The 16,464-nt window shown below is 33.4% G+C and overlaps 2 protein-coding genes across 2 annotated transcripts; one reads left to right on the top strand and one right to left on the bottom strand.

Moving 5' to 3' along the window:
* Positions 1–787: 787 nt before the first annotated feature.
* LOC128986058 (peroxiredoxin-5, mitochondrial) lies at positions 788–4,524 on the bottom strand. The gene is made up of 4 exons (XM_054406154.1): positions 4,347–4,524; positions 3,233–3,367; positions 2,425–2,556; positions 788–1,162 (listed from the first exon to the last, which is right to left on the bottom strand). The coding sequence occupies exons 1-4, from the start codon at positions 4,467–4,469 to the stop codon at positions 968–970; spliced, it is 585 nt and encodes a 194-aa protein (XP_054262129.1). The 5' UTR covers positions 4,470–4,524; the 3' UTR covers positions 788–967.
* LOC128986057 (ankyrin repeat and SAM domain-containing protein 3-like) lies at positions 4,441–16,358 on the top strand. Its single transcript, XM_054406153.1, has 7 exons — positions 4,441–4,552; positions 6,015–6,154; positions 6,858–7,056; positions 8,291–8,409; positions 11,575–11,756; positions 14,348–14,480; positions 15,661–16,358. The coding sequence occupies exons 2-7, from the start codon at positions 6,066–6,068 to the stop codon at positions 15,728–15,730; spliced, it is 792 nt and encodes a 263-aa protein (XP_054262128.1). The 5' UTR covers positions 4,441–4,552; positions 6,015–6,065; the 3' UTR covers positions 15,731–16,358.
* Positions 16,359–16,464: the final 106 nt, after the last annotated feature.

Raw genomic sequence — 16,464 nt, 5'->3', positions numbered from 1 at the left:
AAGATTCATTAATTCCATTTCTCATAAGGTTAACATGGGAAACTCCAGAGCCACTGGGGCGGAGCCGATTGGACGGATCACGAAATTGATGGTGTATAAACCTATTCCATGAAATTCTACACGTATGTACCAAGTTTCGTGGCAATCGGTTCAGCGGTGTCTGAGTTTATCACTGCCAAATATATATATATATATATATATATATATATACAAACATCCTCTTTTATACTTATAGATTTAAAGATGCACATGGCAAAATTTTATTTCAAAATGGAATTAAAATTTTGGAGGAAAGGTTGCCAACATCTGTCCCAGTTTACATGTTTAGAAAGCCCTCCCTCACAAATGTAAAACAAAATAATATCCATTGAATACAGAAATACATCCCCTCCCTATATCATAAGCTCAGTACCAATATTTTGAAAAAGTACTGACCAACAAAAAAAAATACACCCCAAGGAAAACCATGGGTAAATTGTAAGATTTTCAGTATTGTTTACTTCATTGGAAAGTTTAATACATATTTGTACCTGGGATGGGTTTATTTTACACCTAAGGTCTTTACTCAGCCTTACTAAAATGTAAATGACATATTACATTGTATTTCTTTAAGCTAGTGTCAGTTTTAGGTAGGCTATAATTACACTTTTTATTATGAATGTATATCAATATCAAGAATCAATTTAATTAATTCATGACCAGAATCAAGACAAATTTGAATCCACCAATTCCCTAGTTTGTACAATAGAAACAAATCAAATCCGCAACAGGTAAAAACACACATGAATCAATTAACTTAACTTTTATTTTCTAAAACAATTTTCAACAACAGTAGTGCTATGAAGCCAGAACTTTGGTATTAATAAATCACTACAATGAACATGTGTTGACAAAAATTTTAACTAAATGCAAATTGAATCTCTGGATATATTGGGTAAACATAGAAAAGGAACTTAATATCTTAAGTCTAGGCCACTTTGAGGTTCTTGGACAGAGAGCAACTGAGGCCGGTGCCATCGGGCTCTACGTTGAGGTTAGTTACGACTCCGTTTTCGACCAGCATGGAGTACCGCTTGGATCTCAGTCCTCCTAGAGGTGGTAAGTCTGTGGTAAGGTCCAAGGCCTTGGTGAAAGCTCCTGCTGGGTCAGCCAGTAGCCGCACCTAGACGCAAAACATGTCAACTCAGGAAGAACTAAAAGGTTCGAAATTGTCTTTGTCACAGTAAAAAACCTTTTATTTGTCATTATTATTATGACATTTGTACATGTGGTATAGGGAATAGTCTCAACGATACGATTAAAGCAACCTTAAAACTAAAAATCTGAATATAGGCCTAATAAAATATTTAATACTTTAATCTGAACTGGCGACCATACGAATGAAGGCCTAGGTATTTTAAGCTAAGTATGAATGGAGATGGGGCGAACATGTATATGGAACCAAACTTGATATATGGAATAAAATAATCAAAGGTTGGTCGATAAGTCAATAAATGTCAACACAATGTCAAACAACAGTCAACTAATTCAATTACCTTACCTTACCTATGTGGCCAGTTAAACACCAAAAAGGTTGATTTAATTCATTTAACATTGATTGATACAACAAATTCAATTTTGTCAAATCATTATCTATTAATGATTGCTTTAAAGTTAAAAACTAATGGAACAAAAATTAAAATATACAATAAAAAAGCTTTTTTGCCTAATGATGTCGGAATGTTTAGTATATTTGTTCAAATAATTTAAGAAAATAGGCTACATAATGGTTTGAAAGCATTTATTAGGCCTGTATTTTTATATAATTTTTACCACTGAAATCTCAAAAATTCACATAAAAAATTAACAGTTTTTCAACATTTTAAATAGGCCTATGTAACTTTACTCAGTACATTGACAAATACAATTTTCAAAGGCTCTGTTCACTGAGCAGTCACCCTTTGCAACATACTCAAAAATGTTATAAAAAAAATAATAATAACTAAGTTAGCATAATAAAAATGAATCATTACAACAGTAATAATAAATCAAGTGGCAATTTGGGGAGTCTGTTGAATAAATAACTAAGTATAAACTGGAAATCTGAGATTTATGCATTAAAACATGGTAGACATACTAGTAAATCACACTGTCATTTAGAGAAAGTAGTAACGTATGTTCAAGACATCATTATATTACATCCACTCATTTTCCTTGAGAGATGTATGATGTATGGGTCCCATAACTCAAACTACCATCTATCTGCCCAAGTTCAAATTTATTGGATTTTTATTCATATTTCTGTACAAAACGTTGGGTCGTTGGCCAGCGTCATGAACTGTTGAAGGTAGCGTAGGAACTTCATAGGAACTAAAGGGGACAAAATTAATTGTTACAAAAATATGTTACCAGTAGGCTAATAAATATAAGTTATTGCCACATTACCTTTCCTTCAGTTTTCTGATCTTTTGCCCAAGCTGCCATGACAAACGGGTCGTTTACAGACACGCAGATGATCTCGGAGATACCTTTGGCCTTGAGGTTGTCAGCATCACTCACATATCCAGGCAGATGAGTCTGAAATTATTTCCATTCAAGATTTACATATTGTTGTTAGGTACTGCAATTGGTGTGTATTTAAAGTAAACCACAAGAGTTGTTAAATGTCCACCTAATTTTACTTTCTATTTTGAATACCTGCATTTCAATAATGTGTAATTACTTAGTAGCCTCTTGTTACATCAATTTTCTTGCCCTTTTTCAGATTAAATTTTATAGCATAACCACACATATACCTTTACACACTTTTATCAAAAATTCTATGTGCTGAGGTCCAAAAATAAGAAACCCACCCCTATCGCCTGATCATGCTAGTTTGCAAACCTGTTTGAGTGTAGGTTTACACGCTTGTACTAAATTTCATCGAAATCATTTATCAGTACTCGAGTTATCAAGTTAACGAACACATATACGGTATGAATTTGAGTTGTTTTTGGCTTAGGGGGACATCAAGACAAAAAAGTAAATCGGCCCCGGGTATATTTCAATAAGAAAATCAGAACGTTTCACTATTGCCTAACACAAGAAATCTCTTGCCTCATGCCAGAGAAAGAAAGAAAAAACCAACTCTATTATTTCAACTGTATTTGAAACAAAAGGCTAATCAACTCAGGATTTTATAGTAGGCCTATGATTAAAGCTACAAGTTATGGTAGCCTACTCTAATTAGCCTAGTTTCATATAAAAAAAATACCTGTGAACAGCCAGGTGTGAAAGCTCCAGGGACAGCAAACAGGACGACCTTCTTTCCCTCGCAGATTGTGGCAATGTTCACCTTATTTGTAGGGGTGTTCTCATACAGCTCGACGCTGGGGATTTTGTCTCCAATCTGATGCATAAATATTTACAGTTATTTATAAATATGTGATGTGGAAAGCGAATAGGGAACTCTTGACGGGAATTTTTTTATTTTGAGTTACATATATTTGAATTCTTTATTAAATTCCGAATAAATCCCACCAACCTGGGATCACAGACGTCTGTGTTTCTATGCTTTAAAGTAGGTATACCTAGGTAAGTTAGCCTGGCCTATTTATTTATTCACACGGATAACACCATTTTTAAGTTTTTCATTAAATACATTAGATGACAGTACTTATCAATAAGTTAAGTTACTTGAAGCTGGACTAAAGAAAAAACTCTTTTGCTGAGCGTACTGTAGGCCTACGCATTAAACTAAAAACAGATTTTCATGCTTGTCAATGACAATTGCTGACATGAAATTGCATCTGAACAGGAATGAACAGACACCAAATAGATTAGCCTACAGTACATTGATAAAGATGTGATAAAACATAGCCAAGAAAATAAGTTAAAACGCTTAAAAATGTGACGCAAAAATTAAGTTAAGTTACAACCAACTTGAGGTAGGTACCAAAAAGTAAGTTAGGGCTAGATAACTTAATTATATAACTGATTAAATAAGTAGGCATATTTCAATGCATCCAATTAGTTGAGAGAAGAAGCTATACAGCATTACACTGCAAAGAATGAACACTTTTTGATTCTGAGATAAGTTTAGCCTAGGCAGCATTAATGAGCAAAGTCAGACCTAACCTAGAGTTGGCCCTTCCAATTAGCCCATCTCTTACAAATATTTTATCTTAAATTTCAAAAACCTTGGTACACTGTGCCACACATTCTGTAAAATCTTAAACCCTAAAAGTACATTCAAACGTGACATAACCGGAAAACACCGGCACATTGAACTTGACGGCTTAACCTAAATCAATAAACTATGATGTCCTTCACGCGAATTTTGTACCCTTAGGAAAATCTTCCCTAGATTATTATAATGTAAAGCTTACCTTGATAGGCATGTTTAGTCTGTTTGTCGTGTGTAAAGTACGAAGAGCTTCCAAAGACAGTAGTCTACTGACTGCAGCGTCGTTGAGCAGGTTTACTAGTGGCTTTCTCCAAATCGATTGCATGGTTGTCGGCAGACGATAGGCTTACAGGTTTGGTCTACAATGGCCGCTTCCTGACCTTGAAGATGAATTAGCTGCTCTTCAAGGTTACACTTTATCTTTTTGTTATTTGGCAAAATATCAAAAAGTTTCCTAGTGATAAATTACTTTTAGTATTTATCCTTCTATACATTATTATTCATGAGACGTATTTTAGCTGACATTCCTTTTTTGCCAAACAATTAAACAAACAGTTTTTAAAAGCTGTAGCTTTAGCTTCCAGCAGGTGTTTAATATTTTTCCAATTTCAGTAAATTCCTACAAAAAGTTCTTAAGGACCAACAATATCAATTAGGCCTACTTAAAATTTTAACATACCATACTAAGAAATTATAAGTTTTTAGGTCCAATCTTATTATTTTGTATATTGAGCTTTTAATCATGATAAATAATGTTGTTTACCAAAACAAAACTGTTTTCTATCCAAATACAGTACATTTAATGCAAACTTGTTCTCATAATTGTTGTTATTATTGCAATGTGAAATATAGGAAAAATAATTATTCTACATTATTGGTCATCATATGAGCATGTCATATATATCAGTTTTATAACATAATCTTATATGTAACATTTTGAAATTGAAAGTTGTACTTGTAGTTGTAGTTTGTACTTTCAATTGTTTTATATTGTTTATAATTGTTTTGTATTATTTATAATTGTTTTGTATTATTTTAACAACTGTTTTATAACTATTTTGTTATTATTTACAATTTTATGAAAATTTCTTCAATACTATATTCCCTAAACAACATAAGTTCGCTTTTCAAACATTCATCTCAAAGAAGGTGTAAATTGACAATTCTCCTTAATTGTACAAAATAATAGAAATTGCACATTAAATTCTCTCCCACTTTATGCAACATTAGGACTATCCAGCTAAAGAGCACGCTAAAGTAAATTTTTATGATGTAGGCCTACCATAATATTGATAAACACAAAAATATAGTTCTGTTCTTTTTCGAAAAAAAAAAATTTGTTTGTACGTATTACCTTGATTTTTATGTTTATGTGTAGAATAAGTTTACACAAAAACGACTCTTGCAGTAAATAAAATTTTAAAAAAATATGTCTATTTTACATTATAAATATGTCTTTTACATAGTTAATTTTCCTAAGCACATGCCTGAGAGCGATATTTCAAATAAAACCGCAATTAATTTATAATAAATTTACAACAGCGCTCATTACAAAAGAATTTAAAGAATCGTTTGGTGCATTTTGGAGAAAATCAGGTTTTTCGATATTTTATGGAGGTTTTTATGGGAAAAAGTAAAATTAATTTTAATGTGTCAGTTAAGCCATTCAAATTCAATCTTTTAGAATATATAAAAAAAATATTTATACTAAATTTATTCTGCCACTTGCCGGAATACTTTAAGCAGGAATAGAATAACAACAAGAGGGTCTGGAAAAGATACTAAAAAAACTCAAAAGTTTTAAAGTTATAGCCTTCTTGGTGATATTCAGAATTTTAAAACATGAATATCTAATATAAAATTTTTTCAGGTGGTTTGATTTACTACATAGCAGTTTCGAGATCGAAAAAGTTATAAAATAATGGAGAGTGAATGTGAGTTTATTCCAATTGATCTTCACTCAGCCTGTAATCTTGGTGATGTCGACATTGTAGAAGAAATTCTGAAAAGGTAAGTGAAGGTCGGGACAGTCCAGATTTCGGTCCTACCTTTACCTGGGGTAAGGTAAGTAGAGGTACATAATATTAATTTTAATTTTTTTGTAAGTTTGTGTATTGGGATACAAATGAGTTACTACTTTACTGTAATATATTTTGCTTCTGTAGCCTACTTCTTATATTTAATCCATATGTTAATTTACTTTTCAGTTATGAATAAAATAGTTATGCAAGCTAAAAGTGCTTGTTTATTAATTGGCGAGAGGATTAAAAAAAGAAACAAGACTTTATTACCTTGGATTTTTTACTTTTTATTATTTAATTACCTATTTAAATTTTTCATATATTCACTAGTAAACTAAATAATGGAAATTTTACATAACATTGATTCAATAGTAGATTTGAAGAAAGTAAGGGAGAAAATAGTATTCTCTGTCTAAGAGCTTTCGGACTCAACTGATTCAGAACAAACAAGTACACAGTATCATAACACGTAAGTAGATTTACTATGCTACACCAAAATGAGATGGACAATGGGAGAATCGGTTGAGTTGAATTTTTGTCGCGAGCTATAAGAAACACATTTTGAATTCTAAGAAGTGGCTGGACAATGATAGGAAAACCTCATGATGTTTATGAGTGATTATGTAGTATTTGTGTTCTGTATTTTGTCGTTGTTTTCCCAACAATCATTGTACTGTTTTTTTTTTATTCAGAGAAAAGACAGACATTAACAATAAAAACGACGGAGACTGGACTCCCCTGATGTATGCGTGCTGGGGAGGTAATGAGAAATTGGTAACACTCTTGCTGAGACTCAATGCCAGAAAAGACGAGGAAAACCATTTCAAGCAAACCCCCCTCATAGTCGCAGTCATGGGTGGATGTCTCAATATTGTCAAACTCGTCTTTCAGGTGATCTTTTTTATGAGTTCTCTTTAAATGTTGTTAATTTTTTAGTGAACAAAACACACAGTAGAGCATGGATTGTTGAAATATTAGTTATTCAGATGACTGTTGAGTGAAAAATCTAAAACTATTTCTCAACATAATGTTCAAGGTTTTCTGCAAACTAAAAGAGTTTACTATGCATATATTACCAGATTACTTACTGAGCTGTAAGCATTAAGCACGATGGAAGGTAAAACATGGGTGTGATACTCCCGTCATAGGGGTGTGACTAAGTATCGATAGTAGTTTGGACCAAATGGGTTCGATTCAATCGATTAATGGTTGAATGAATATAATGAACACCATATTACCACAATGATACGAAGTGCTGCCATCGGTGTTCGTAGTGTAGTGGATAGAGTACTCTGCTGATGTCCAAGAAGTAACTCTCAGATCGAATCCCACTGGTGACACTAAATTGTTGTCAAAGAGATTTTGCTTAGAATGCGATTACTTCTTAACTGTACATGTTTTGTTAGAATTTGAGGCATTTATAATTTTATTTTATGAACAGAACTATTTTACGATTAGTAAACCTTCATTCGATTATGTCATTATCAGCAAGTTTGGTTAGTCAGGTTAGTTTATGGCAGTTTAATTTTATAATAAAACTAGCTGTACCCGCGGGCTTTGCCCCGTTTAACTTCTTAATTTTCAAGATTTCAAGATGATCTCGTTCGCATGGCTCAATCACGTCCTGGTTGAAGTTCGTTCGCTACGCTCACTCACCTTTTGGTTGCAAATTAGCTGTTGTTATAAATTTAAAAAATAATAGTGCTGCACCTTGTTGGTAATCCTTGTAACTTTAATGCTATTGAACATCTATATATATAGATATATAGCCCGAGGGTACAGCTAGTCATAGAATAGAACCAACTTGTTTAATTGAAACAGCTGTTAAGATTCATTAATTATTTTTAAATATGAAAAATCATAAGGCTAACATGGGAAACTCCAGAGCCACTGGGGCGGAGCCCGAGAGTCCGATCAGAATAAAAACAACTTAGTTTTCCTATTTAATGCCTAAAGAATCAATGTACCAAATTTCAGCCTCCTAGGTAAATGGGAAGTGGGAGAATTAGTGATGAGTGAGTGTGTCAGTGAGTCAGTGTGTCAGTGAGGGCTTTGCCTTTTATAAGTATAGATGCTCTCATTTCGTCCAAAGTAAACCAAAGTAAAAATTGTCTTGTTTTTGCAGAAAGATTTACTTGGTCATGTAGACATCAATGGAAAATCTGCCTTGTTTCATGCTGTTGACTTTGGGTTTTATGACATTTCCAGCTTTCTATTAGATGAAGGAGCAAATGCAAACTTCAGGTAAATTTAAGTGGGGTTAGGGAGTTTTAGAAATACAATGTTTGTAGCCTTTTAAGTTAAACAAAAGTCTAACAATGTTTTGGTCAACTGTTGTAATAATCACATAATGATACGTAACAGTGATTAATGTCAAAGTGTATCTCTACTTGAGTCATAATGGCCATCCATAACTTTATTGCTTCCAGATGCATATCATGAAAGAACATACACAAACATGTGTTGCCTTTACAGTGGTGTATTAATATCAAGATGCATTCTTTTCCAATGTTGGAGATCAAATTATAGCTCAACTGACCCTAAACATTAGAGAATATTTTTTTTTGTGAATGGAAATTGTTTCTTTCTGATTTACAAATTGTTACTCAAACACTCATCTAATATATTATATTGAACTTTTTGATAAACTTTCTATATATCATTTTAACCGCTATTCACACGTTTTTTATAAGGATTATTGTAGGAATCTTCCTTCACTAATTTGCAAAACACTATTTTCATGAAGTTTCAGCATTTGGAATTTGGTTCGGTCTTGATGTGGGAAAACCTAAAACTTGACTAGATTGGTATACAAACTAAAGTTCACGTTCCTCATCCTGACCACAGACATGTGAGATACAGAGGATACATTCAATGGTACACTTAAGTGGTGTCTAGCACCAGTCTCTGGTGTCTAGAGCAAATTTTTCGTCCCCTTCCGCTCTCTTTTTCCCCTCGATTGTCATCACGTACTACAGCGCTTACCCTGTAGGAAGACCCTGTGCGCTAAAACTGCTGTACAAAAATGCTATGTCGCCATCGCCGTTAGGGCTCTTACTTGCTCGGTACGAAGACGTCCCTACCATACCAGAGTTTAAAGCGGACGGTTGTCCCATAAGCTTGTATCCTCATCTGTATCTTGCTTCTCTGTGTCCTGACTGAATGTGATTGTGTTTTTAACTTTTTATAGTTTTTCTGATTTTTTATTTTATTTTTTTTATTTTTTTTTATTTTTCCATTTGATTTCTATAAGCAAATGTCCACAATAATCTCTTAAACAACATAGACTAATCATTAAGAACCAAAAATGTAATTATTATTTAAAAAAATAGGTATTTTAAACATACAGAATATGTATCAAGCTGGGATAATATTTTGTACGGATAAGTATTAAAATCAAGATGCTCAACCAAGGTACTATGTATACATTTCTTGCTTTAAAGAACTTTATCTTGCTTTTGCAGTCTCGCCCCATTGCAAGCCTAGATTATAGATGAGGAGTTTAGTTTATTTATGGATTCCGTTTGATAAGTAAAACATCAACAGAGAGGATGATCAATAGCAGGGACAGACATGCAATCAAATATTTATACATTACAAGAACAGGCAATGGCCAGTGTACATTAGTGTAGTTAACTGACATAGATAACCTTAACCTGTAGTTTCCTTCCCTTTTAATTTTTAAAATTCAGTTCTCTATTCAACTACCAAAAATTTTAAAACCACCACTGCCCCAATAAACAAAAGAGAGAGAGAGAGAGAGAGAGATTCTTTATTTTGCAATCGTCAAGATTGAAAATGGAGTCATGTGAAATACACAGTTTAAACATTTTTGAAGTGATCTTGCTTCACAAAATATTGTTTTTCCAGTCTTTATACTCTTTAACACTATAAAAAGGGCGGAGTAGCAGCCATTTCAGCAACTCCCTCTTGAACCTGCCAGGATCAGAACTTAGGCTTTTCATTTCTTCAGGTAAAGCATTAAAGAGTCTTGCGCCGGCGTAAGTTGGTTTCCGCTGAAATCTTGTGGAGTGATGAATTGGGAGGTTGAAGTCCTGGGCGTGTCTGGTGTTATGGGTATGGACATCTACATTCCGTTGTAGACTCATAGAGGTGGCAGTGCAGATGACCTCCAAAATATACAGATTTACAACGGTTAAAATTTCCAGGTCTCTAAAGGCACCTCTGCAGTTCTCCCTCCCATCAATTCCAGCAAGCAGTCGAATAGCCTTTCCTTGTATTACAAGAACACGCTGTAGGTTGTTGTGTGACGTGGCGCCCCAGAGTACGATTCCATATCGTAGATGGCTCTCGAATATAGAACTGTAGGTGGTCTTGGCTGCATCAAAGTTGCTGATTCTTTTTACTCTTCGAAGAGCAAAAATAGCACTATTTAGCTTGTTACATAATCCGTCCAGGTGATCTCTCCATGTCAGTGTGTTGTCTATTATTACCCCTAAATGTTTGGTAGCTTCAACACAATCAAGATTGGGGAAGGCCGACACCTCATCCTGCAATGTTCCCACATTGAGCTGTTGTGTCTTTGATTTGTTGAAAACCAGGTCGTTCATGTTGCAAAACTCAATAGCCATGTTTAGAGCAATAAAGGATTTGATTTCTAATGCTTCTTTGTCTTTGTCGGATGTGATGATGACCGTGTCGTCAGCATACATGATCGAGTTGCAGAAGGGCCTAATGTATGCAGGGAAGTCAGCTGTAAATAGGACAAATAACACAGGACCCAAGACCGATCCCTGAGGTACGCCTCTGTTCACCGGAAGAAAGTTAGATCTCACGGTAGTACTTTTACCGCTTTTAGTCTGTCTAATCTTCACCAATTGACTTCTTCCACTCAGGTAACTGCGAAACCAAGCAAGCGAAGTATCTTCAAAGCCAAGAGCTGAAAGCTTGGCAAGTATCAGGGAATGGCTGAACACACTCATCGACACACTCATCGACCAGTAAATTTACACTGAATCCTCCAAGATGCATAGAAAAATTATTCCTTCGGATATCATATGCAGGGAGCTGGCCTGCTGTTTGGTCATCAACGTTTTTAGGCCGGGAGAGCTTCAGTACCTTAACAAGAAGCTTAAGTACAGGGAGATTTTGTCTTCAAAAGAGTCGCTCCCAACACAGGCTTCTCTTATGAAAAGGCTTGAGGTTGGAAAAAAGATATTTCCCTATTTTTGACTCCACATGGTTGTTGTTATAGATAGGCTTCTGCGGTCAAAGTATACTGTCCTTGGTTTTTTTCACTATACTTTCAACTCAAGAAACAGTTCAATCATGTAATCATCTTTGGAAGACCAAGATTCAAAACCTATATAATATGTTAACAGCCTAATAACATTTGATATTCTATTTGATTTACAAAGGACTGAATTAAAACTGTCAAATAATGTTTAGCCATGAAGGGATGACGGTCCTAATGTTAGCTGCATCCAACGGACATCGAGCTTTGGTTGATCTATTGTTGCAACATGGTGCCAACCTTCACACTAGAAACATGCAAGGATTTACAGCTCAGCAGTTGGCAGAAATGAACCAACACCAGGATATAGCTGACATGTTAGATCCTGCCAACCATGGTAAATAAATAGCCTTGCACGTCATATATTGAAATATATTGAATTTGGATTAGATTTGTTGCTTTAATTAGTGATTTGAGAAAAAAAGGTCAACTTTTGCGTTTTAGTAAATCTTAAATACAAGGAATAAACTATTACCTTAAGTCACACGCACACCATAGGTCACGAGTTTTTTTTTTTTTGCCCCAGAGACCATAAACACTACTCATTACCAATTTGAATTTGTGTTTATATATATATATACAGGGTGTTCATTTGAAAACTTTCCATATCTGTTGTGTGCAAAGGTAAGGCTTTTAACACTTGTTTGTTCTCATTTCCCCCTAATTTGGACATGCCAAATCCAATAAAATTATTTTCAATTTTGAAAAATGCCCCAAAAGGGCCCAATTTGGGGGGTAGGGGTGCTTTTTGAGAAATTTTCAAATGTAAACATGGGTTGTGTGATACATCAATTTAAAGGTCTAATCACCCCGATCATTTTGGTGCAAAAAAAGTTTAATTATCTTTAACCGTATTTACAGGGTGGGTCAAAACGTTTTAAAAAAGGACTTTGAAGTTAAGAACCGTATTACCCTAACTACTGAACGGAACAGCGCCAAATTTCTTTCCAAGCTTATTCTTGAGCTACTCTTTAAGATAACTTGTAGTAAGGGCATTTTCCAAGTTATTTTCTAATTTTAAAAAAATCTCAAATTTTAAGAATAAAAGAATGCTGAAAACTCAAAATTCTTAAATAGCAAGGTATAACAAATTTCATACCACGTGAAAGGTCCTTTTTTAACAAACATTTTACGTATTTAAGTTTTCTTTCTATCTCTTACCGTTTAAAAATTGCAGTAGAAAAACATAATTTTCTGTGGTAAAATTGTAACTAGTTTTCTAATAAAACAGCCAAAATTCGTCTCTAGACACATTAAATGGTGCAATAACTGAAGGAAACAATTCATAATTATTTTTAGGCAGATAGGCAAACAAGTCATTACGTTTTACTTTGTGAGAAACAAGTTTTATAGCTGATGAGAAAAACCCAAGCGTGGGCCGCTTTCTTTAGTACCATTGACTAGTCAATGGTAGTACTAATTTCAAAAGTACCATTTCCTGTAGTACCTAATCAAATATGGTGTAAACTTAAAAGAATATACTTTATTTTACTTATTGGTCATAACAAAAGTGTTCCAGGATAACTGCAAAGTGTTTAACAATAGATATCCAGGTATAACCTTGAGTCATATGGCTGTAATGATTTAGTTAGGAAGTTTTCTGAAACTGGCTCAGTTACCAATGAGAAAAGAACAGGATGAAGGGTCCAAGATGAATTCTGACACACGTAAAAATAGTCGATCAATTTGTTATGAATCCTACTACATCGTTGAACAAATTGCAATGTGTTTTATTAGAAAACTAGTTATAATTTTACCATGGAAAATTATGTTTTTCCACTGCAATTTTTAAACGGTAAGAGATAGAAAGAATACTTAAATATGTAAAATGTTTGTTAAAAAAGGACCTTTCACGTGGTATGAAATTTGTTATACCTTGCTATTTAAAAATTTTGAGTTTTCAGCTTTCTTTTATTCTTAAAATTTGAGATTTTTTAAAAATTAGAAAATAACTTGGAAAATGCCCTTACTACAAGTTATCTTAAAGAGTAGCTCAAGAATAAGCTTGGAAAGAAATTTGGCGCTGTTCCGTTCAGTAGTTAGGGTAATACGGTACTTAACTTCAAAGTCCTTTTTTAAAACGTTTTGGCCCACCCTGTAAATACGGTTAAAGATAATTAAACTTTTTTTGCACCAAAATGATCGGGGTGATTAGACCTTTAAATTGATGTATCACACAACCCATGTTTACATTTGAAAATTTCTCAAAAAGCACCCCTACCCCCCAAATTGGGCCCTTTTGGGGCATTTTTCAAAATTGAAAATAATTTTATTGAATTTGGCATGTCCAAATTAGGGGGAAATGAGAACAAACAAGTGTTAAAAGCCTTACCTTTGCACACAACAGATATGGAAAGTTTTCAAATGAACACCCTGTATATACATATATATATATATATATATATATATCTCCGTAACATGTAATAAATCAAGTAATTTTGGTCGGATTTTGATGAAATAAAAAAAAAAATATTTTTTATCTTTATCTTGAATTCTCATTATTATAACCATCGAGTAGAACCGTAGAACTTAAAAAAAATGTGTATACTAAAGCAGTTTTGTAAAAATTAGAGGTTACGGAGAAAATAATAAAAAAACTGGGCATTTTAAATTCTTGTGTTATTCTTATGTGTAAAAAGAAAACTGTTATATGTAGTTTGCATGTTTACGGATGGATTTTGATCAAATTTGGCAGATTTATTTATTCTCTCCTATCACTATTAACATTTTATCAAAAACTCCTTTTCTTTCTCCATAGCAGCAAACCTAAGTACTTGTGTAGTGTCTCTAATGTCATTTAAATGGGGAATAAATATGACTTGTTTATGGAACTATTTAACTTGAAATCCAATCAAGAAATTGATATTCCCTACGTTTACACTATGTACTCTAATCGTCCAAGTACCTATTGTTTTTATGTGATTCCAGTTTTGCCTGATTTGGAGAGTCTATTGGAATCTCTAGACCTACTCAAGTATTGGCCTTTATTTCAAAAGAACCAGGTAGATTTCCAACAATTTTTGCAACTGGACGAGAATGATTTAAAATCTCTGGGTGTAAAGTAAGTTTTGAAGGATTATAGTGTTTTAAATCTATTACTTATTTAATACGCAAGCAGGTTTTTTGTGTCAATTACTCCTCCGAAACTACTGAACCGATTTACATGTTCTTGGTGTCATTGGAAAGAGCGTACCGTGAAGTTGTGAGGAAACTTTCTTTTTAGGGAAATAATTAGAGGGTGAGGCCCTTTAAATTTTTGTATTTCTCCATGAGATTAACATGGGAAACAAATATTGTTATGAAACTCCAGCTGTTGTCAGAAATTAAAAGTGAGAAGAAGGACATATGTTAATTGTAAACAGTCAATAAGTTTGCTAAATTAACGGTTAGTTTGCTACAAACATTTACTTACTTGGTTGAAATGAAATATTTACTATTTGAATTTGGGTTGTCGTAAATATTACAACGGAAAAAACGAGAGAACCTGGATAAATGGTTATACTAAAAATAAAACTGAATTAACACTGTGCTGCATTTCTTAGTAATCATTGAAAGAGCCGATTTGCAAACTATGGAAACATAAAAAAAGTCATAGAACACCACCAAGGAGAAGAAATAGAAATAATGTGTGTTTTTTTCTTTTTTTCTTATATATAATCATTATTACGGACAACCTAATGCGGCTATGAGTAAGGCTATATGTAGAAAACACTAAAAAAATCTGCTTTTGAAAAATGATAAGATATTTACAAAAAATGTTGATTAATCGACCTGTTATGTACATCTTGAGTATTCCATAATCTTTGAGTCGAATCTTTTAAAGTCATCAAAAATTATTACTGTTATTTGTTTTAAAATAACGCCTGTAATACTTAGCAATTGCTCGATTTCGAGCAACAGGGACACTAGAAATACTTAATGTATAATTTATTTGACTTTATCAGGTATTGTGTTCAACTCTTACCTAAATTGGTTCTAATAATTCTATCTGAAATTAAAATCTAACCATTGATTGTTAAAATTGAGAAATTGTTTTTATTCATCTCCTCAACTCAGTTTAGCGTTAGTTTTAACGTTTACTTTTATCGTCACCAGATTTCAGACAGTAACTCATTTTAATGTTAAAAAATTAAACTAGATAACGATGATGTTGAGACGCCAGTAGGTTCAATATACCCTGGACTTTCTGGTGAGTTGGTGGGAGTTGTCAAAAGCTTATCATGTTTCTATTGTTGTTTTAGGCTTTTAGGACCTCGGCGCAAGATGTCTCTGGCGATCGCAGGTTTCAAAAAACGACTTGCACAAGATTGATATTGAAAACTTATAAAGTTCGGTAACCAAGCTATGATATAAAAACCAAAGAAAGCTCTGAGAGCCTCAAGATTTTTGCATTCTAAAAATCATAATGGGTAGAATGTATACCAGGTGCACTGTGTAACTTATTTGAAAAATTTCTGTGGTACGTCTGGTTCAACAAGATAAAAGTTGGTTGCCAAGACTTCATTGCAACCTTAGCTTTTAAGAGAGATGGACATTTGCTTTTTATTATAAATGCTTAGTGTTATTACGTTTTATAATCAATGGTTTTATATTACTTTATTTTATTTTCTAAGCCCAGTTTTGGGGTGTGATTATTCATAGTATTAAGCTTTAAACAATATCATCAGTCTTTCAATAATTGTAAAGATATTTTAAACTCAACTGTGATGTCTTAATGTAGTTAAGTTTTAAGCTGGGTTTTCCTAAGCGTGGAAGCTAAGAGCGGAGTGCAGAAAAGTAAATAAGATTGCGCTTCTAGGAAAATAGTATCATTAAATTACTTAAGACAAGTGGAGTCCACTCCGCCTTCGGCGCCTAGGAAAACCCAGCTACTGTTATGAATTTTGTAATATTTAACAATAAAGAAATTTATGGATAACTTTTCTGTTTATCCAATGAATTGTCCAATATGAATTACACTGAAAACAACCTCTTCCAACCAAAAGTTATTTATAAAAAATGCCAAAAAATATATAAACGGCCAAAAAACAAAAGGCTACAAAACA

Source organism: Macrosteles quadrilineatus, unplaced genomic scaffold, assembly GCF_028750875.1.
Source record: "Macrosteles quadrilineatus isolate MER2022 unplaced genomic scaffold, UCM_ALF_1.0 Scaffold_2__2_contigs__length_208266976, whole genome shotgun sequence".
In the NCBI taxonomy this organism is placed as follows: Eukaryota; Metazoa; Arthropoda; class Insecta; order Hemiptera; family Cicadellidae; genus Macrosteles; species Macrosteles quadrilineatus.
Note: the sequence above shows the minus strand (reverse complement) of the source record. Positions and strands in the feature narration are given on the sequence as shown.

Bases quoted from the DNA above. Each gene is read 5' to 3' on its own strand.
- LOC128986058 (XM_054406154.1), bottom strand. From the start codon at position 4,469: ATGCAATCGATTTGGAGAAAGCCACTAGTAAACCTGCTCAACGACGCT. The intron at 3,368-4,346 runs GTAAGCTTTACA...TTTATGCATCAG, and splicing joins GACTAAACATGCCTATCAAG to ATTGGAGACAAAATCCCCAG. The intron at 2,557-3,232 runs GTATTTTTTTTA...AAATAATTTCAG, and splicing joins TCACACCTGGCTGTTCACAG to ACTCATCTGCCTGGATATGT.
- LOC128986057 (XM_054406153.1), top strand. From the start codon at position 6,066: ATGGAGAGTGAATGTGAGTTTATTCCAATTGATCTTCACTCAGCCTGT. The intron at 7,057-8,290 runs GTGATCTTTTTT...TTGTTTTTGCAG, and splicing joins TTGTCAAACTCGTCTTTCAG to AAAGATTTACTTGGTCATGT. The intron at 8,410-11,574 runs GTAAATTTAAGT...AATAATGTTTAG, and splicing joins GGAGCAAATGCAAACTTCAG to CCATGAAGGGATGACGGTCC.